Below are 21,392 nucleotides of genomic sequence, written 5' to 3'. Positions count from 1 at the left end.
CGTAAGTAAAAAGTTTTTAAAGAAGTTACTACATCCTCAAAAACTTTTCAACATATGAAAGCAACGTTATTGGAAAAGTTAGTATCGTTGTGCCTTTTGTTTTTTTGGGATAATATATTGTATCACAGCCCAAAAGAGGACCCGTTCATGGCCGCGCCAGACTGATTAATCTATTTTTTCGGTGAAAGCCGATAACATTAATTCGTAAATTCTATATAAACATTACGATAAAAATGACCTCCAGTTGCGTTAAAGTCTACGGGACTTAGACACAATGTAACATGTGATGTACAATACAAGGCACGATGGCTATAGATTCGACCGCGTCAAATATTGCAGATGTCAAATAGCTGACACCGAAGGAAACATAAGCAAACAGTGATAATGGTAAAAATTGTCATCCCCGTTATAGTTAATATTTTGCTTAGTTACGGACTGACAACCATACAATTTTAGTAACGTGTGGTGGGTGTAGTTTATACTAAGCAAAATATCTTTTACCTGCGAGAGGCGATCAGGCGCTGTTGCCAATTGGAGCGCAATTTCTTTCTCCTTCAAATTGCAATTCCAAAATCGCGGAAAAAAATTTAAATGATTCAAAACTACACAGCTAACAGCTGCCAGAACATTTTTTATAATCAGAGATAATATAGAATTACAAAGAAGCCACAAAATCCATATAAGACGTTTTGTTGTTATAATGAAACGCTTGACTCTTGAAGATCATGATATCAAGGGCTGCTCGACCGCTTCCGACTTTAGAAAGGGTCTTAAAACTAATCCACTGTTCAATTACAGGTATTTAATTTTTTTTTAGTACAAATGTGTATAAATGTTTTTTTATAACCTCACTTTCACAATGATACAATTAAGTTAATGTAAATTAATTCATAAAATCTTTTGATTTAGTGTGGTTAAGTGAGTAGCTCATACTCTTTTATTTCTTATTATTTATAGAAATATTAATAAAGACCTATTATTGTTATTATTATTAAGGTGCGCAATTATAAACTAGTTGGATATTATTGTCGTCTCAGTACCTCTAGAGGAAGAACTGCCATATGTGTTAAAAATAATATTGCCTGTTACAGTCTTAATCTAAATATTGTCTGGATCTTCACGCAGAGTTATCCTCTTTGGAATGCATGGAACCATTTCAGAAAACTAGAATTACTTACCATTGAGCAAATTGCATTGACAACATTATGGTAAATTTTTGTGACACCTTTTACAGCGCTGGTAACGTTGAGCCTGTTTTTTCCGAACATAAAGGTGTTTTTATTACTGTGAAAACTGATTTTGGGTTAAAAGAAGATAGATTTTTCAGCGAACAATTTTCTCAGACTCTTGAGGTAACAGTTTGGGATGATCACTGTCCCATGACAGTAAGCCCATCTGATACAGTAGACTATTTGTTAAATTTTGTAACAACAAATGTAAATCATCAGATTATTAAAACAAAACAAGTTAAATCTACAATTCGAGACTAATTCACTGGTACAACAGCGATCTAAGTGGCCTGCAAGATCCATATAAGACCATATATAAGCTCTTGCACGTAAGGGCCACGGCCAAAGCCAAACTTCAATAAACGCTTACGGTCAGTTTGTTGACAACTCTGACAATCTTGGTCCCAGCTGCTGGAAACTTATTAACAGTGTAGTATTACTTCCGATGATCTCAACTTATATTTTCCGAGGTGGCATCGAGTATTACTGTCGAAATAAAAAACATAAATGTTCCAACCCCCTCTGAGTCGTTTTTCCTGGATCCGGTTTTCAGTGACTTCTAATTTTCTAGACGTTAAATTCAAGAATTCTTAAACACAGCTCAAGTAATTAACCGAAACTGGAATATTTCCAGAACAGTTATAAATAAGTAGGATTGTGCCACTACACAAGAAGGGAGATTTCAAAGTTCCTTCAAATTATAAGTTAAATGAAAATAAAACGAACCATCTTATTTTCTCTTGTAGCAAGGTGCACAATTTGAGGCTTGGATCGTTCTCTTTTTGGAAATATCACATCAAACACCGTTTCCACAAATTGTCAAATCAGTTGTTTTAAATTAAACACACATGTCAAGACTTGCTTATGAATGTGATCGTCATAATCACTACACCACTACATCTACTATTACACTGTTCTACCAACTGTTGTCAAGGTCCTGTCATACACTAAATTTTGTAAAATAATAAAACACTTTCTATTGGAAATTACCCACAATTTTGCCCTAATTTATTCTCAAAGAAGATTTCCAGGTCAGGTCTCTTTTAATTTGTATATATGGAGTATATTTTATAAGTCGACTTTGTAAAATACCGATCGCGCCTCGTGCGTGTCCATTAGCGATCATCGATAGCTTATCGTCTAACTATTTCAAAAATTAAAAATCACACATGCCTTGGCCGATAACGCTTCGTTGTGGTCAAGAGTTCTAGACAAGATCACGGCTTTTCCTTGTCTATAGTCGATACCGGTTTTGGTAGGACGCATTTCGTATTTCGTACAGTTTGGTGCATTTTGTTTTTTTCATTCTGCAAAGACTAATTGCTGGACGCGTAAAGGTCGAAAAAGCGGAAGTGGTAAACTATAATGAAGCCGGCCTGTAATTAACAGACCTTCTTCGGATATAGCACTAAGGACATGCCGGTGAGTGTGGCGAATTATGAGTCCGTTAATTAGATCACTTATACCGATATGGTGCTATAACATTTAAAACCATGATGTCTTTGGATCGATATCGCATCACGAAATTTAATCATTTTTTTCCTTGAAAATCGCAATTTTCTGAATTGGGGCCACCGGGGAAACTAGTTTGTCCTAGTTCAAAGCAGTGTATGTGAGGAACTGGGAAAGAAGAGTTAAGAAAAGCTAGAAACGGGTTTGTTGCGAGCCAAACGTAATATTAAACGAGAAATTTGAATACGATCGCAGTTTTGGTTAGGTTTTGGTCTTTTCCTCCTACGGGATAAACCGGTTTGATCCAAGAAATACTAGTTGGGCCCGACGCGGTCCAAATGCGTTCAACAATAAAGTTGCTGAGAAATAAAAATTTCGAATTTTTAAAAAAAAATCTAAAATAACTAAAAATTATCTACAAAGCATGTGAAGATAGCCTCACAAAAAACGCGTAGACACTATACGTCAACGGTTCAAGGTTCAGCGTTATATTTTCTGCGCTTCTTTTTAACTCATTTTAAATTTCTTAAAAGAACTTAAAGAACGTATATATACTAGTCGGGAATACAAAAAAAACTCAACTACATTTTTCTTAAGCTAATGGATAGTATTAAAAGAATGTTTGAAAATTTTGGCTTTTGGTTTTGGCTTAAGTCCGTATCTTTGAATGTGTCTATAGAAAAAGTTTGCCTAGTGCGCACTTGATACGGACTAGAATTCAAATATAAGTGAGTCAATAAGATACTTAACAAGATCTGTCATGCGTTTTTTTGCACTATTTTCTAGAGGTGCTTTAAATATTCAAAATATTCAATATTTTTAACCTGAGTAATTTTTATAAGTTTTGTATTGCCCAATTGTCATTTTTCGTGTAAACTGCATTACTGTATTATTTATCGAAATTTGTGAATTTTACAGTAGACCTATCGAGATCATTCTGGAGTTCCAAAATCTCCGATGGAAGATGGATTTCCTTTATTTTAAGCTGGTACTGAATGTCCAAAACAAATGCTAATATCTAAAATAAAAATATTAAAAAATACTTGGGTGTAAATAGTTGCTTCAAAAACATAGATGAATGTTTAATTAACTACTTCTGTTGCTACTGCTGCTTTTTTCAAATCTAAAGTGTCATTCGGACAGATTCCTCCAAAAAATTGCAGATTTCGACGCTCTTATTTGAGACCTTAGATGAAATGTTCTGAGGATTCAAACAAGCTACTAAACCGAGAGCTATTGGTTGGTTTGTATACTACCCAGCTAGTTTTAGTTTTAAATTAAATTACATAACTTTGTATGTAAACTAACCAATCCTGTTTAGTTAGTTTAGTTCAGGATAGTAAAATCATCAGGTCAAAAATGAAGTCACAACATGACATTGCTATTACTACATGAGCGGTAAACAGTAACATGCAACATCAAATATAACCCAACTTTTGAAATAACTTTACCACAGGGAGTTACTTATGTATTACTAGGAACTAAACAAAAACGCCTGTTCACTTCTATACTTGATTTTGGGTGGTATGCCCACCCGTATTTTTTCAAATTTCCGATCAAAACGATTTTAAGCGGGTTTATCATAAGGGGATACCTCGGCAAGTGGACTTTGCTGATAAGGTCGCTGTTACGCCATTGTAGCTCAGGGAATGTTATTTATATACGACCAAAATGTGTTCGTATCTATTTTAGTTATTTTCAGTTTTTAGTAAATTATATTTGTAGTTGTTTTAAATCAAAAGTTAAAAAATCGTTTTGGCATAGTGAAAGACTTTTCAAAAAAAAGCAGTGACCACTGGCGGAAGTGGGAAAATAAATTTCATAAAAAACAATTGTTTCTATGCGTTGTGGGCCATTACAAACAAACAAGAAATGGGGAACAACCCTTCAGCAACAGTACCTTGCTATGAAATACCCTGTATACAGGGTGAGCGGATCGGCGTGGCCACTTGCGGACTATTTTAGAAGGCGCGCTGTTTTCCCACGCACAGGCCTCCGCGAGGTTCCATTCTTAAGGCCGACTACCGCGAAGAGCTTCCGCGTCAGTATATAAAATCACATGCGAGAAAAGTGCTCGCCTTTCGGTACCAAAACGCGATCGCGAAAAAACCGGTTTTTTGAGTGCCCGTTACGAATAGTACCACCAAAACTAACCAATTTAGTGATTAACATTCGCCGTCCCATCTCGGTTTAACGGTCATAGTTTTTCATATAATTTGGTATGGAATTTAATTTAGCTGAGAGTATTAAAATTTCAAAACACATTAATTGATTAACAGGATCCATACAAATGTTTTAAAAATTATAATAATAACATTTGGAGTTTGTACAGTGTGTTCCAGTGATGTTTATTCTGGTATATTAATTTTTTTTGGTTGCTTTAAAAAGAATACCAGTAATCTCTGGTCTAAGAACGTTGTGTTATTTATTTAGTCATCCAAAAAATCCAAAAGTATGTGTATGGATATAAAGCCTTGTTCGGTTTGTTTGGTTTCATTTTAGAACTGTGTCGAAGATCATACAAGAAAATATATACAGGGTCGATCAAAAGCTATATGTCGATACCAAGTTATCTTTTTTTAATGGATCACCATTTTCTTAAATCAATTTTCAAATTCTGAACAAACTAATAAAAAAATTCCCTGACAGTGGATCAATAAAACGGCCTGTTCCAGATCTCCAGATATTACTCCATCGGCTTCTTTCCCTAGAGATATTCAAAATCAAAAGTGGTTAGGAAAAACCAACAAAACATTGATGATTTAAAATTTAGAATCAGACACCAAAAAAATTGTTAAAAAATTAATAGTGGGCATTTTCAACACCTAATAACATTTCTTTCATACGCCTTATTGTTCCATTAAAAAAAAGAAACTTTTTTGACCCACCCGGTATATTTTCTGTTAAGTGCTCAAAATCCAATGCTTGATTTTTAAATGAGGAAATAAATTTGAAGTAGTTAGAAGAATCCAGGGAAATAATAGGAGGATGTAGAGTGTTTTCTATCATATTATTAGCTTCACACATTCATTCTTCTATTTCAATTACAGGTTCGATGCAATTTCTTCCTAACCTTGAAATTAAACCATCCTTTTTCACTTCAGACATTATTTCGCCCAAGGCTTTGTTTTTTGAAATAAAACAGGTGTATTATTCTTGTGAAGACATCCTCATTTATTACAGTTTCTTTTCTTCCAACAACTTTTAAGTTTAAGTGTATTTAGTTAAGAATTTAAATGCATTTTTTCTTGTCTGGCCTAACGACATTGTATCCCATGGTAATAATAATGAAAATGGAAATTGAAGCGTTTTAACAGGAAGTAAATAGAGCAAAATAAGTCGATTTTGATGTCAAGGATTCGATTTTTGAGAAACATTTAATCCGCATGGCGATATCTTCATTACCAACCGAAATATTTTTTCAATTTTCAGGCCTTTTCCAAAATTGCCCATGTTTTTTTTATTTATGAAAATTTTGGGTTCGGATATTGTTAGGGCAATTTATTATGGCAAATGCAGCAGCGCCCTGATATTTTTCTACAGTTCTCAGTTTTCTCATAAACGAATCTTTCTTATTTTATATGGCAATCATAGTTTGCTGTGATTGTCCTTTTTTAAGTTCACGTTTTAATTAATTTTAATTAATTTTTTTATCACAGGTACCAACAAATCTATATGTCTGAAACGGGCATTTTTTTAAGACCATAGCCAACTATGATTGCCATATAAAATAAGAAAGTTGTATTCATTTATGAGAAAACGAACATAATTTTCGTAGACAAAAAAGTCAATAGCCCTATATCTCGGTTGGTAGTGTCTGTAGTGTAGTATGTTCTTAAAAATCGAGCTCTAGATACGTAAATCGACTTTGCTCTATCTACTCAGCAATAGCGTTTTACTGTTAAAACTCTCCAATTACGACCACCCTGTACATGCATCGTTTATCAAATGTCTTCTTAAAGCAGACTTAGAACTTTTCGGGGACACGCTGTACATAAGCCTGAGCTTGAAAATCGAATTTCTCATCGTTAAGTGAGGATAAGTAAATAGTTTCTAGGTTATAATAATAATAATAATCAAACAATTCGCTTTCGCGCGGAACCGGATATATTCGCGCTCGATAATATGGCGGACGCGGCCGCCGAAGACGGCGACCTGAACTTGAAAAACATCAAGGAGGACCTCGCCTTGGCCGAAACTTTATCCAGGGTGAACCTGCTCACGTCTCCCATGGCCAAGCGGAGATTAGCTGCCCGAAGCATAGAATTAAAGTTCGGATACATGGACGAGGTGTCAGGAGATTTTGTCCCCCCACGGCAACTCCTCATTTACCTAGTAAGGTACGGGAAAAATACAAAGAAAATCACGTCGTATACGCCAAACATTTTTTTTTATTACTTATTTTTAAGTTGTCATTAGTCTTACGCTTAAAGAAAAAATGAAAAAAAAAAACATCACAAAATATTAATTTAAATGATTAAAATAGCAATTTAAACATGCTATAGATTTAAACCAAATAAATTTTAAGAAAGGTCCTTTTATTTCTGTTAGCGCTATCATTAGACTAGGAAGTCCTATTTTTTAATTTTTATTGGAATTAAATTTGCCCCCACTTTGAATTAATATCAGTCTTACTTAAAATAAAACGAACAAATTTTTTTCAATTATTCCTAATTGCCTTTACTTAGGTTTTGGTAATAAAACGAAAGAAAATCAATGGCGGCGTTGTTCTATTGGCTGGTAAAACTCACGTGATCGGATCGGAAAAACGCATGAAGCTGGCGCCTTTTTCCCATAAGTAGTCACTTAGCATCATTGAGTTTATGATTAATCGGTTCAAAAATCGGTTTAAATCTATTATAAAGTGAAACGCATCTGGATGTAGATTCTTCTAATAATTTTTATTTCTTCTTAACCCCTTTAGTAAAGTTTGACATAATTAGTGCTACAAAAAAACGATAAATATACAATAAATTTATCACAAAAAAGGAGGAGACAGACGTAGCCGACAAATTCAGGCCTATTTCATTTATTCGCATTTTCTGTTAGTTATCGAATTCGTTGTAAAAGGAAGGTTGGCATGTTTGGCGAGGTACAGTGTACCGATCGAATGTCAATATGACTTTAGATGTGGAGGCCGTACTCTAGGTCCTCAACATTTCCGAGGCCTTCGATAAGTTTTGGAATACGTGGCATTGCAAAACCATTTTTTGGTTCCTATCTGAGCAATAGAAAGCCTCCATTAATAATGTGAGCTCAAATCTACTCAATATTTCAACGGGCGTACGCCAAGGCTCTGTTTAAGGACCCCTTCTAATCATGATGATTCATTTGGATCGGGCACTCTGTTCTATTCGTTCGTGTTTGACTTGCAATAAACTTTATTCTATCGTCGTTAAATAAATATTGTGTTAATGTGATGACGTATATATTTTAACCAACAAGTTCAATAAAGTGCCTTCAGAAAAGAGAAAAATTATAGCACTTCATTACCCCAACTGTAAACGTCAAATTTCAACGAAAAAGCGGAGATTATTTCACAATTTATATACACTTTTTGCACTTAAAATTCCAAATTGCTCAAGTTATGAAAAGTACCCGAAAATTGGGGCACGTCAACATTCTTAAATGAAATGTACAGCAAGTCTGCACAAGCTATTTGAAACAGCATCCTTTGTTTACTTTACAAATAAACGCCAGACTGACCTACATATTTACGCTTTTTAAATAGAAATGGATAATTGTTTACCTTAAAAAATCGCTTGTTTACTTCCACGGGTCCTTAACCTGCAGTGTGAAAGATAAGCACCACGCGTAGGAATTATACAGCGTGTGTTTCACGATTGACGCCAAATACAGTATTTTTAATTGTGAGTTTAATCAAATTAATAATTTTCTTTCTTATTTTTATGTGGCCTGCGGTGACCTGAACAATTTCGCACTTCTAATCAATCTGACACTAAGAGTTATACGATGACTTTCCTGCCACTATGAATGAGACTGAATGAATAACGTCCTGAAAATTTAAGTAAATCACATATTTAATATAACTTTCGAGAGCTTTCCTTTACTTTACATTTTGACAAGCAAAACTAAATGCTTACTTATTCAAAATTTGTCAAATAAAACAATTTCGGTAGAACTTCCAAATATAGAGGGTGTAGCAGTTTAATGTAAATACATATAAACATAGCTCATATACATAGTAACTACTGCTGACTATTTAAGTACTACAATAAACTGATACACCTTGTATATATATGCTTACGACCAAACTTTTTGGTTCTTACTTTTCTTTAAGTCCGTTAATTTATTTTTAGTTTAAAACTGCTAAAAAGTATATTTTTTTAGCAGTTAGATTATTACAAACCCTAACAAACAATTTAATTTTATTGTTGCGATATAACAATTATTTTATTTGGCATATTGCGTATCGAATTGGGTAAGAAATGTATAACTAAGTATGGTATGTCGAAAAGGGTCTCCCTATGATTAATGAAAAATTCATAGTCATGGCTGTCGCGTAGGTAATTAATAAATTTCGTTTATGCATCGGCATTTTACGTAACGCTATAGTTACGGTAACGTTATTACGTAACGCGATTGCTTGGAGATTAGGCGCCGTCGCCTTAAATGGCGGGAACGCCGTTGTATTAAACGCGGAAATGCTTGTGCGGCAATAGGCAATCGCGATTTTGCAACATTTATGTAAACCGAACATTGAAAAACACGATATAAACAATCGCCCGTGGAAATATACCCGCTCATCAGAAATGCTTAATTAAAAAACAATTTTTAACTGTTGTGGTTGTAATTTCAATTAGTGCTTTTCACTATTTCACCTATTATCTCGAATTTTTACACTAACGAAAAATAACATGTAAATTCCGACACTAAAAACTTCCTCCTTAGCCAAAGGTAATAGTAATATTGGCCCACGGGAGTAAAGAAGAAGAAAAGCCTTTCTCATGACAATTCTGCCCAATAACAGTAAAAGAACCCTCTTGGAGAATGATAGAATATCAGTTAGTTCAGTATTAAATTACAATTTGTGTCGTTAATTTTAGATTTTAGAAAAGAAGAAGAGAAGCAAACTACAACCTTGTTTAGTAGTTTGTGGCATTGTAAACTTTAGAACGACTTTTAAAACAAGATTTTCGAAAAATCGCAACTGGGGGTTGGGGGGGCAAGTTCGCATCGCGTGCCCTGAACCATCCTATTATTTTAAAACGAAGGCGCTTGGCGGTTTCTTGTGTTACGTGAGGGAGATGCATTGTTTTCGCAAAATCGCTGTGATTTAATTGTGCATACACCCTGTATAAAGTGTCTTTAAAGTCTCGCCGAACCTGAAAGTTACGGCAAACTTTGTTAAATATTGAAATTTGTACAAATAATTGCGTGGTCCAATGATATTTTTTCAAATAGCTCGCGTGCTCTGTATAATTGACGAAACCAACTATCTCTCGACACAGTTTACGATATTGTTCAAATCAAATTATCGCCTTTAGCAGTTTTCCTTTTATCCCCAACAATTTACTCACAAAAACGGAAATTTTTGGGATGATTTTGATTTTTTTTTGTATATAATGTATATAATATAAATATAATGTTCGAAATGGAGGTTATAGCCCTGGATCCCCCAAGTTTCCTGGTATATGATTTTTTTCAATAGTCAGTGGTTTTCAAGAAAATACTAATTTTCTGAAACCATGCAGTAGATAGTAATAGTAAATGACGTCATCGCGTCTAGTTTGAGGACGAAAAATGGTAATTTTCATTTCGATTTTTTCAAATATTTCGAACAGCGTATATAATAGACGAAAACCGTAAATACAAAAATTGTAGCTCTCGATGTGGCCTATAACGCCATTTAACACGATTTTCAGGGTCTTTAAGATTTTTGTCTATAATTGAAAAACTATATATATAATTGAAAAAATGCCTGAAATAAAAGTTATGGTCCCGGATCTCCTGCATTTCCTAGTTCACAAAACAGTCAGTTAATAGTTTTCGAGAAAATAATTTTTTTCTGGAGGGTAAAATGTACCAAAAAAAGTTTTTTTGGTATATTTTATGTTTTTCTTTTTTTTATATTTTTAACAAACTACTTTGCGTGATTTGAGTAAGTCCTTTTTCAACGGATGAAATGCGGATGTGGACTTCTACCCTTCTGCCAAATCTGAATTCGAAAAATCGATGAAGCAACAAGTTAAATTTTATGTGGCAAAGTTTGCCAACAAAATTTTGAATTCTTTGTTCCAGTTAACAAGGCATTCACAAAAAGAGATCTGTTTGCCGTTCGGTGTCAACAAAAATCATTAAACAAAAAAATATATTTAAAAAATGCAAACAAATAACATGCAACAAAGAATTTTTTTTTTGTAATAATCTAGAACAGAAACTATTTGAAGAAATGGAAAAAATGATTGATTAAACAACAACAAAATTACTAACGGGAATCTTGATAGGCCTTATCAAAATTAGTAAATATTTACGTTACGGTGAGTAGTAAATATTTGAAGCTTAACTCGTGAGTCGCTTGTTGACTAGACGGTCGCAAATATTTCCTGGAATTATAAAGTGTCAGGAAAAATAACGGAAAAGCCAAAATTTCCGATATGCGAAATGGTCCCGCTTGGCGCGGATTTTGCCAAAAGCGTTTTGATCACGTTCCAACTGTATGCCCACCTAATAATAACGAAAAAGAGCGATTCTCATCGTTCGCGCGCAATTGGTCGTCATCGCCATCGCGATAATAGTGACTTGTGATAACATCGATAACGTGTTACATGTATTATTTACTCGAGACGGTCTCTTACGGTGTGAGTAAATTGCTAAATACAGATGATACAAGTAAGCCCATAGTTCAACCTGATTGTCATCAAATTTTATTTTCATTGATCATTGTTTTCATCATCATCACAAAATCTCGCAAAGCTCCACAAAACCCAGCGGTGTTGTGACGTGTCGGTGACATTACATTGACCATTGAACGATGACGTTCGAATCTGACATTTTTATTACCCAAGGAAAGGAAATATGTTTTCGTGTTTTCGTTTTGTCGATTGAAACTTTGACGCCTCAACGATAGGTGGCGGTGTGAAATCGTTTCAAATAAAATTTAAAATGGCTTCGATTGAATATTGGACGATGACGTTTTAAAAAAAAAACGCTATGAGCCAACCTCCACAATATGGCGGATGCGCGGCTGCTTCGATTTTATTGCCGACTAATCTAGCAAGTAATCTGTAGAACGATGTGATAATTTCATTACCGAAATATGTCTCTCAGCAACTTTTCGATAATAACAAAAAAGAGGAAATATGTTTTCGTTTTGTCGATTGAAATGTTGACGCCTCAACGATAATTGGCGGTATGAAATCGTTTTAAATAAAATTTAAAACGGCTTCGATGAATCTCGACGAATTGGCGAATCTACAAGATTTTTCAATTTTGAGTTGCATCGATAAATCTTCACGAAAGTGAAGTTTATAGTTTAAAGGTTATAGCACCATAATTTTCATTACATTCAAATTCTCTTGTATCAATTCCAAAACATTTTTTAGTTGAATTAATTTGCCAATAAAGTGACACACTGAAAATGTTTTTATTTTGCGTAAACTTTCGAAGCACAAATGGAGCCCCTTGTGTGCCTCCCAAATTCACTCAGTGTATATCGGGACGTGTGGGGGTCGCGGACAGGACCGGGCTTGTACGGGAAATAATAAATGTCAAATATCTACCCTCTCCAATTGCTTTTCACTAACTTTTGGTAACCTTTGATATATTACAATAATTTTTATGACGTAATGCCATTTTCTAAATCACCAATTATAAATTATAATATAATTTAATATTTTTTCTGTTTAAATCTAATTTTGTTATAAAAATCCCAGAGGCTCACAACAATCTATTGTCCCAGCTTTTAGTTTGCAGCTTAAAAATGCTCATCCTGTGTTTCCAATGAAAGTAACATGAATTAGTACTTTTTACAAAGCTTCTGGTTTCGTCCTGCGTCGGTTTTTGCTGAATCGAAATTGCTGACATTTCGCCAATCATCCTGTTGGCTTCTTCAGAGCTTGACTGAAACTGATCCACTTATGGCATCACTTAAAAGATAACGTAAAAACACTGTAACATCGGATTTCCGCATTCCTTTTCAATTGTTCGTTTTCCTTTAAACCCACGCGTGCACTTAAAACGTGCGTTAATTAATAACCATGTTGTTAAACGATTTTTTTGCAGCAGGCCGGAAATTACCCGCGCGGAAGTGAAAAAGTGATGCGTTGTCGGACTTACGTGCGAATGTGGCAACGCCGCACCTCTTGACTATCACGTAGTGTAGGTGTTAGTTTGACCTTGTCAATTGAGACAAAAAAAAGTGCACCGACGACAACAATCACAACGGCGACATCAAAAGCGAGGCGGGACTAAAAAATAATGGCGTCTAGACGCTTTCTGTCGATATCGACGAAGAGCCTGGGAAAAATAATGACCACGTTTCCAAGGTAACTAATCTTAAGGTTTTGGTCGTTCTGCGAACGTAGTTAATCTAAGCATTAGGCGCCTATGGAGTTTTTATGATCAGTTATACAGGGATCGAAAAGAAAAAACTATGAAATTTGGTTTACGGTCGTAATAGAACACATTATACGTATTAATTAGTAAAAAATCGTAATATTAATTTGTATTTCTTCAAGAACTGTAAGATATAAGTATGTTAAATTCCGGGTAGATCCGCCAAAATTCTATAAAATATCGATTATAATTCAGTAACATTTTTTTGAGTTCTCTGCCATAGTTGACCCTGTACATCTAAAATGAGTGCTGCACCAAAAAACTTAACGAGGATTAATTTATTGATAATAAGCTTTAATTTATTGACAACGGTAGTCAAATCGCCTTTATCTTGATAAAGTATCTATGCTATATATGTCTATCGTATAGAGGGCAAAATTGAAGATGCAGAAGAGCAAAGTGGTTTCCGGGTGAGATAACATTTTCTGCTAGAAAAAACTAGCCAAAAAAATTATAGCTTGCTCGAGAGAATTATACCGTATATTTTACCGTATCGGTAAATAAGTTATGGGATGCTTTAAAAGGAAAAGAAGTAAGTGCCAGTGATGTACATAAATGCAATGAGACAGTTCTAATACAACGCGAAAAGTTTTGTAAAAATTCAAAAAGAAACTTCTCAAGAATTTTTGGTAAATAAAGCCCTGAGACAGGGATGTTGTTTCTCTCCCCTTTTATTTGAAATTTACATAGATAAGGCCTTAAAAGAATGGAAACGAAGAAAAATTCTTGAACCACAAAACGTAAAAGATCTGGGACTATAACCTTTATCTCAGAGATTTGTTCGATTATTTACGGGGTGTGTCTGAAAATGACCTTTTCTGAGGATAAATCATTAGCTCAAATCCATGTGAGTGCTACAAATGTTTATAATAAGGTAAGTTCCTTTATAACACAACTAACTATTATTGTACTATCAGCGAACCTTTATTTTCATAAGAAAAAGTGTATCACTTGTCAACATATGACGTCAAAATCTTGAGGGGAATTCGAAAAGACCCGCGATTACTTCGCAATTAGCCGGATAAAGGATAAATTCAGATAAATAAGGGGTAAACAAAAATTCGCGGCACCCAAAACTGATGAAATTCCCTTTCTTTTGCGGTCATCGCGCGTTGCGGTCACTGGCTTTCATTATTTTAAAATTAACGCTAAATAATTTCAATTAACAATAAGGATTTAATCGAGTTTAAATTCACCGCACGTGCGTTGCTATCGATCGGGCGTATTAAAGGATTCCCGAAATTTATTTTTAATCGTTTTTTCGAAATCCGTCGGCAATTGACGAAACCAGTCTATAATTTATAACGAGTTGAAGATTAAAAATTCAAAATTGCTTTATAAGTTTAATTTTCTTTGGCAATACGTACAGGGCCAATATAACGCCTTTCTCAGAATATACAGGATGTACAAAAAAATCTCAAATACAAAAGTCATCTGGTTTGAAACAAAGTTTTATTTTATTTTTGAATATACGGGACCCCGACGTGCTGTAAATTCTGAGATAGGGTTACGTTATATTGGCCACCCTGTGCAATTGTTTCGCTTTGTTTCAATCATTATTTGTTTTTGCGTATCTTCACTTTCGTTTAAGTTTTCCGTTTCGCGGAGTGTGGCGTTAAAAAAATGCTATATGCATACGTATTTCCGTTTATTTCTTTGCTCAGTTTCGCAAAACATTTGCAAACATCAACAATAAACGCGCAATCGTTGAAAACGATGTCGATAGGTGAACTAACGCATCAAGCGAAATCGATGTTGCCACATGATCTCGTTTAATGGTAGACTACCGAAAGAGAAGACGGTAAAACTATAATATAAACTATTAAACCATGAACTTACCAATCGGAATGGAGAAAAACTTGATTTTCGATGGGATTAGTAACGGAGGGAATTGGCTCGAGTGTTTGGTCAGTCCTTTGGTAAAATATTGCTGCCTATGGTGATCATAGAAGAACTTTTGAAGCAAATATGAAAAAAAATTGAGACATTTAACGTTTGTTTTCTTCAAAGAAACTTTCCTTGCCTACTGTAATACTTTTTACCAAACTTCTGGATTCCTCCTGCTTTGGTTTTTGCTGGGTCGGGTGTCGCCTTTTTACGGCAGTATGTTATTAAATTATGCCTAGACGTCCTTAAATTTCTTGGGAAAACGAATTAAGAGTGTGTGGAGATCGCTGTTTAGAAAGAAAATTGCGCAAAGTATGGGTTAGTAGGTGCACCATAAATAGTTATATGAGAACAACCTCAATCAGAACAGTTGTGGCAACGTTGTACGGGGAAAGGTCGCACGCGTTAAAGACGGACTTATCTGTGCGCGGATTTCAAAATACGGACCTGGACAAAGTACGCGCGACGGTCTGCGCGGACCACCGAATAAAAGGAACACGTTCGGGATGATTGGTACGTCACAGCTAAATGTTTTCGCAAACCCGTTAGGTGTGTGCGACCGGGATTTTCGTTATTCGCTCGTTGTATCGATAAAACACGCCGGCTATCTATATATAGAGCAATAAGTAAACTGAGCGTCGAGGATTCCGCGGTGACGTCGAAGAATTTGACTGGACTATTCGATTTCGGTTCGCTGAGGCGAGAAAAAAATGAGTGTGGTTCTCCCGGAAATGCAGAACGTAAGCTTCTCGGTCGAGAAGATGGTCGAAGTGTACCTCAGGAAGCAGAATTTGTGAGTTTTACTTGTTTAGAATCTACGCAGTCAAACACGCGAAGGGGCAGTAATTGTTATTAATAATTCTATAGGCTAGATGCAAAAGGTTAATGATATTTTTCGCCGTTTATCGAATAAAAATATCGAGTTTTCTGTCGAGCGTAAAAGCACTTTTTATATTATACAGTTCGAGTTTCTGAAAAATTCCATAAGATGACGTATCCTGTAGATACCACGGGACGCCTACTAGATAAGGAATAAGCATAAGCAGTCGATTTGTTTACGGTAGATGTCCAACACGTATCCCACTGGCCGCCTCGTAACAGCTGATTGCAGCTGACTTAAGATATATATATACGTACGTTTAATTATGTATGGTTCAGTTTAATTTTATTAAACGGATCATGTAGGTTAAAAGATGAATTAAAAGAAAATATATTTATATCAAAAAATGTCATGGTGTTATTAACTGCCTAGCCTACTAGATGATAATTAGGATGATGATATAACTCAGTGGCGTAGACTTCCTATCTTACGGATCTTTGAATTATATTAACAAAATCTCTTTTTTAAAAATCAGTCGTATGAGGCACATATTTATATGAATCTTCATGCCTGAATTTGAAGATATTCCACGGGAAAATCGTACCTAGTAAGTGCGGGGTGGGTCAAGGAAGTTGTTCTAATTCAAAAAATAAAAACCTTTTTCCGCTCTGCGTTTCTGAGACTCAAACCTTATGACAAGCTCCTTGGCTAAAATAGGAATTGGCAATCTGCAACCGTAACATTTCTCGAGCAAGTTTTTATACCGGATCGTTAAGAATCTTCCAAATTTTCTTATGATTCGGCTTTCAACAACCAACATGGCCGCTGACATATGCCGCGTTTGGACGGCAGTTTTTTTTTCAGAATATGCCTAGGCCTCGTTAAATATGTTGGCAAAACAATTTTATTGTGTGAAAATTATTGTTTAGAAAAAAGATGGCCCTAAGCGCAGGTTAGTGCACCACCCTTAAGAGCCAATTCTAAGAAATACTAATCGAGATTTTTATTTTGAGATTTCTGCCACGTTTTGACGTTCTAAAAACAAAATTTTTAGTAGACGAATCGGAAAAGCCTTCGGCCTCGAATCGTACAAGGAACCTACTAAATGTACCACAGCTAATACGACGCGTAACCGCGTAAACAATCCTTTGTTATGAAAACTCGTAAATTTGCATAAACCCAATTCTCATTCGACCAAGTCTTGCGGAAATAACGCTGCCGAATGCCAATTAAATTGTATCGCATGTCTGTCGAATCGGCGGAATCGTAAGGATCAAATTACGATTTTTTCCAGAATGGGCAGTTTCAGTTCCGCCCCGAGAATTTCGAACGGCGACGTTCAAGACAACGACATCGTTCTGCCGAAAAACCTAAGCAGGGACGAGTTGCTGCAGTTCTGCAAGAAACGACCATACGGCCAGATGATGTTCAAGCGAGCTTTCAAGAAAACCAGGAGTATGAACGGGGACTGTTACGAACTCAAGTATAAGAAACTTAACGCCGTCACTGAAGGTAATTTTAGTAATTTTGAGTTAACCAATGTTAAATTTTGTTTATTTAAAAACAACGGAGATACTGGACTCTAAAAGAATTTCAATTTAATCCACATTTTAAGAAAAGGGTCGATGATGAAATAAAACGATTTCCCAGATTGTTCTCCAATTATCTTCGAAACTACAACAGAAACCTTCCAAACTCAATTTCTACGGTAAAGACAACATTGACAAATAACATTCATTTACAAGGCGCTCAAAAAAAAAATTGTATTGTTTTTGCATTAAATCATTTAATAGAAAAGTGGTGGTTCAAAATAAAACTATTGTATATATTCATATCAAATGTAATTGAAATATAATATATTAAGGATACATAATAAAAATAATATAAATTTAAGTAAATGAATGTAAAAATGTAAAAAAAAATCTAAATAACTTACATTATCTTTCCCGTTCGCTACGGTTTTTGAAAGAACATATTCTTATTAAAATACGTAAATAAATAACGTAATTAAGCTGGAACGTCGTGTACGGCGATCTAAAAAAGTGGACCAAATTGTTTGACTTAGAAATTTAAAATATTTAAGCCCTTCCTTACGTTCTGATAGTGTATGATGCAGCAAGTTTGATAAACGACACTTTAGTCACGGGTTTATTTTGGAACGTGGAAACCGTAGCGGAAGGATTGGTTGAGCATGTGAAGAAGTGTTGGCATACTCTACTTTTTCCACGACTATTAGTTTTTCGGTACATTTTTTCAAAACAGCACCAATACACGTGACTATCAGGGCTGTCAAACTTCAAAATACTAACAATGTTTAAAGTCTACCGAATTGTATTTTGCAACTGCATTATGGGACTTACCGCTTTTTCTATTGGTTGCATGAGTATGTGCACGCTGAGATTCTCGACTCCTAAAAACTGCGAACTATTATTGGTCAATTGGGTTTGCAGTTTATGTAGATAGGTTCATAAATACTAAAATTGTTCGTTAGCGCGAACTTTAGTTGTTTATAGCATTTTTCGCCGCATGCTACCAAATTTTTCCATTGTTCCATTCATTTTGCTCGCAACGTGGTCTTTAATTTTCAAAAAATGTATAATGGCTCTTGAAGCTGTATCTATAAATAATATTTTTAAACCCAACACGATTTTAAATGATGGTGGAGAATTGCGAAACTTTATAACACACGAGGCTAGGTTAGGTCCCAGTAGTATTGTGAATTTGGCCTACTTTTGCGTCAACATTTGTGACGGCAATATTGAACAAAACCCAATTGAATGTAATTTTTTTTATCTGCGCAGCAGAATTTCTGCTGATAGTCTGCTATACTTTTTATACTATTCTCATAAGTGATACTGTTTTATCATAATTCTGTCAACAACTGATATACCTAAAGTAAACACATTGTTTTTGCATATAATATTGCTGTTACGTTTTTTATCCATTAAACTTTTGTATTTTTAAAAATGTTATTTCATTTATGTCCGATTTTTAAATAATTGCGAAATATTTTTAAATTGGAGATGCTTTTCATAACTACCAATTTTTATAACCACAATTTTATACTATTTTGTGTAATTGCTTGGTTAAATCGAATAAACATTGCAGTTTGGCAACACTGTACAGCTGGAGGGCATTTGGCCACCACAGTTCAAATTCACCATTTCCACATTTACTAACCAAAACTGGTATACTGTTCAGGAAAGCAGCAAATTAACAATTGGAATGGAAATATCTTATTTATTCAATCATACAACAACACCAAAACCCGTTTTTACATGCAATATCTTGTCTTTTTCGAGTGACCTTTTGGTTAGTACCGGCAAAAGTCGTTTGCTATGAGGATGTATCGATTCACGATTGTATGGGTTTCATTATTGCAGTGTGCAGCGATTATCTCAGCGGTCCCCACAACTTGAGAGTGTTTCAGTGGAACATCCTTTCTCAAGGTAAATATATTGCAAAGATTTTCCAATCGAAACGTTAAATTTATCGCGTCTCAAGCGCTAGGCAAAATGAACGACAACTTCGCGAGGTGTCCCGACGAGGCGTTGGATTGGAACCACCGGAAGTACCTGATCATAGAAGAAATCGTCGAATACTGCCCCGATATAATATGTCTGCAGGTGCGTCACATCAGTCGTTTTTACGCCAGGTTTGATACAAAGCCAAAGCGTTCTGTTCGTTTTCCAGGAAGTCGACCACTTTAACTTTTTAAAGCACGTCCTGGGCACCCAGGGGTACTGCGGTATGTTTTTCCCCAAGCCGGATTCGCCGTGCTTCTACATACACGGTAACAACGGTCCCGATGGGTGCGCCATCTTTTACAAGAAAGACAAGTTCGATCTGACGAGGGCCGAGACAAGAATACTCGAAATTTGGACCATCCAGAGCAACCAAGTAATGGAATTTTGCAAAAAATTATAATTGTAATTTCAGAGACACTCTCAAATATTTTTATATCCCAGGTGGCGATATTGGTGAACTTAAAAATAAAAGAAAGTGGACAAGAAATCTGCGTGGCGACTACGCATCTTAAAGCGAGGCACAGCGCCCTCTTGGCCACATTACGCAACGAACAGGGAAAAGATTTGGTTCAGTTCTTGCAGCGGCATTGCGAAGACAGACCTTTAATAGTATGCGGCGACTTTAACGCCGAACCTAGCGAACCTGTTTACACGACGATGCTCAAAAGTAGGGAGGACATGGCCAGCGCTTATGCAGACTGTGATATTAACTCTAGGTACTTAGATCGGCGGAAGTTTGATCTGTAAGGTATTGAATTTGGTTGGTTTGTTCCAGGCTCACCTCTCGGGAGAGGGAACCTCTCTATACGACTTGGAAAATTAGAGAGGAAGGTGAAATTTGTCACACCATCGATTACATTTTCTATGGCAAAGATAAACTGGAGGTGGAGAGTGTATTGGAAATACCATCCGGAGAGGATATCGGTGAAGATCGGGTACCGTCTCTCTCGTATCCATCCGATCATTTCTCGTTAGTGTGCGACTTTAAAATAAGGACCGATGGTGATAATTAAGTGTTATCTGCGCTGCTAACATGATGGGCCGAATAGAACTGTGATGATTTTTGCCTTAACTAATTTCAGCGTTTTAGTAACAAAAGGGTCATTGTATTATGAAGATTTTCTGTTGTTTTTTAAGTATAAGTAAATTTTGTGATAAATAAATTAATACCTATGTTGATAATAAATATTTAAGTCAAAAAGTGCAAGGTTTGATTTTACATGACGTCATTAGGCACCGCGACATAAACGTGGTAAATACAACCGCTGTGTGACAGCCATCGACTGACTTTTCTGTGAATTTGAATGTGTTTTTCATATATTTGAGAGATATATGAATACCATAGACAACTATATTAAATTGGCTGTAGATGGGAAACTTTACTCTTGGAGAATTGAAACAGCATCACTGACGCCATCTAGCGCGATGTAAGAAACTAATAGAGAAGTTCAGAACCAAAACACAAAGGGGCCTAACTTGGTTTTTCTTATTTTTGAGGAGCAGTGGTTAAAGACTTTTTTGCTATTCTTGATTAAGTGCTAACCGAAGTTCTTTTTTGGACAATATGTATATGCGAGCAGGTACCATTTAACTATGTCAAGTAGATATTTTTTTCGTTTTAATTATTGAGATTTTTACAAAAAAAAAAGATAAGCCAATTCGTGATATGGGCCAGGGTATGGGCAAATGATTGCACTCAAAAACTAGTAAACTAAATATTACTAAAATTAAAAATGGGTATTGTGAATGGTTCTTAAAATCCCTATATACAGAGGGGACACCGATTTTGAGATACTTTTACTTATGGCGTCGCTTGATGCTAGCCTGGTAAATTTTTCTAGCAGAAATAAACATATTTGCGTGTAATAATTATATCTTCACAATTTTAAATTTAAACCA

At 35.3% G+C, this 21,392-nt stretch overlaps 1 protein-coding gene across 8 annotated transcripts; it reads left to right on the top strand.

The window, feature by feature from the left end:
* The first annotated feature begins 2,536 nt into the window (after window positions 1-2,536).
* On the top strand, window positions 2,537-21,300 carry LOC132698136 (nocturnin). 8 transcript variants are annotated; one of them, XM_060664041.1, is made up of 8 exons: window positions 2,537-2,651; window positions 12,927-13,189; window positions 17,261-17,478; window positions 19,350-19,415; window positions 19,471-19,592; window positions 19,660-19,866; window positions 19,935-20,209; window positions 20,269-21,298. In XM_060664041.1, exons 2-8 carry the CDS (start codon window positions 13,122-13,124, stop codon window positions 20,504-20,506), a joined length of 1,194 nt encoding a protein of 397 aa, XP_060520024.1. In that variant the 5' UTR covers window positions 2,537-2,651; window positions 12,927-13,121; the 3' UTR covers window positions 20,507-21,298. The 8 variants fall into 8 exon arrangements, with proteins under 8 accessions (XP_060520024.1, XP_060520027.1, XP_060520020.1 ...); XM_060664044.1 differs by having other exon boundaries at window positions 2,634-2,651; window positions 12,930-13,189; XM_060664043.1 differs by lacking the exon at window positions 2,537-2,651 and adding an exon at window positions 6,887-7,021.
* Window positions 21,301-21,392: the final 92 nt, after the last annotated feature.

Source organism: Cylas formicarius, unplaced genomic scaffold (genome assembly GCF_029955315.1).
Source record: "Cylas formicarius isolate icCylForm1 unplaced genomic scaffold, icCylForm1.1 PGA_scaffold_2__14_contigs__length_35257938, whole genome shotgun sequence".
In the NCBI taxonomy this organism is placed as follows: domain Eukaryota; kingdom Metazoa; phylum Arthropoda; class Insecta; order Coleoptera; family Brentidae; genus Cylas; species Cylas formicarius.
This window is presented reverse-complemented; position numbering and strand designations above follow the sequence as displayed.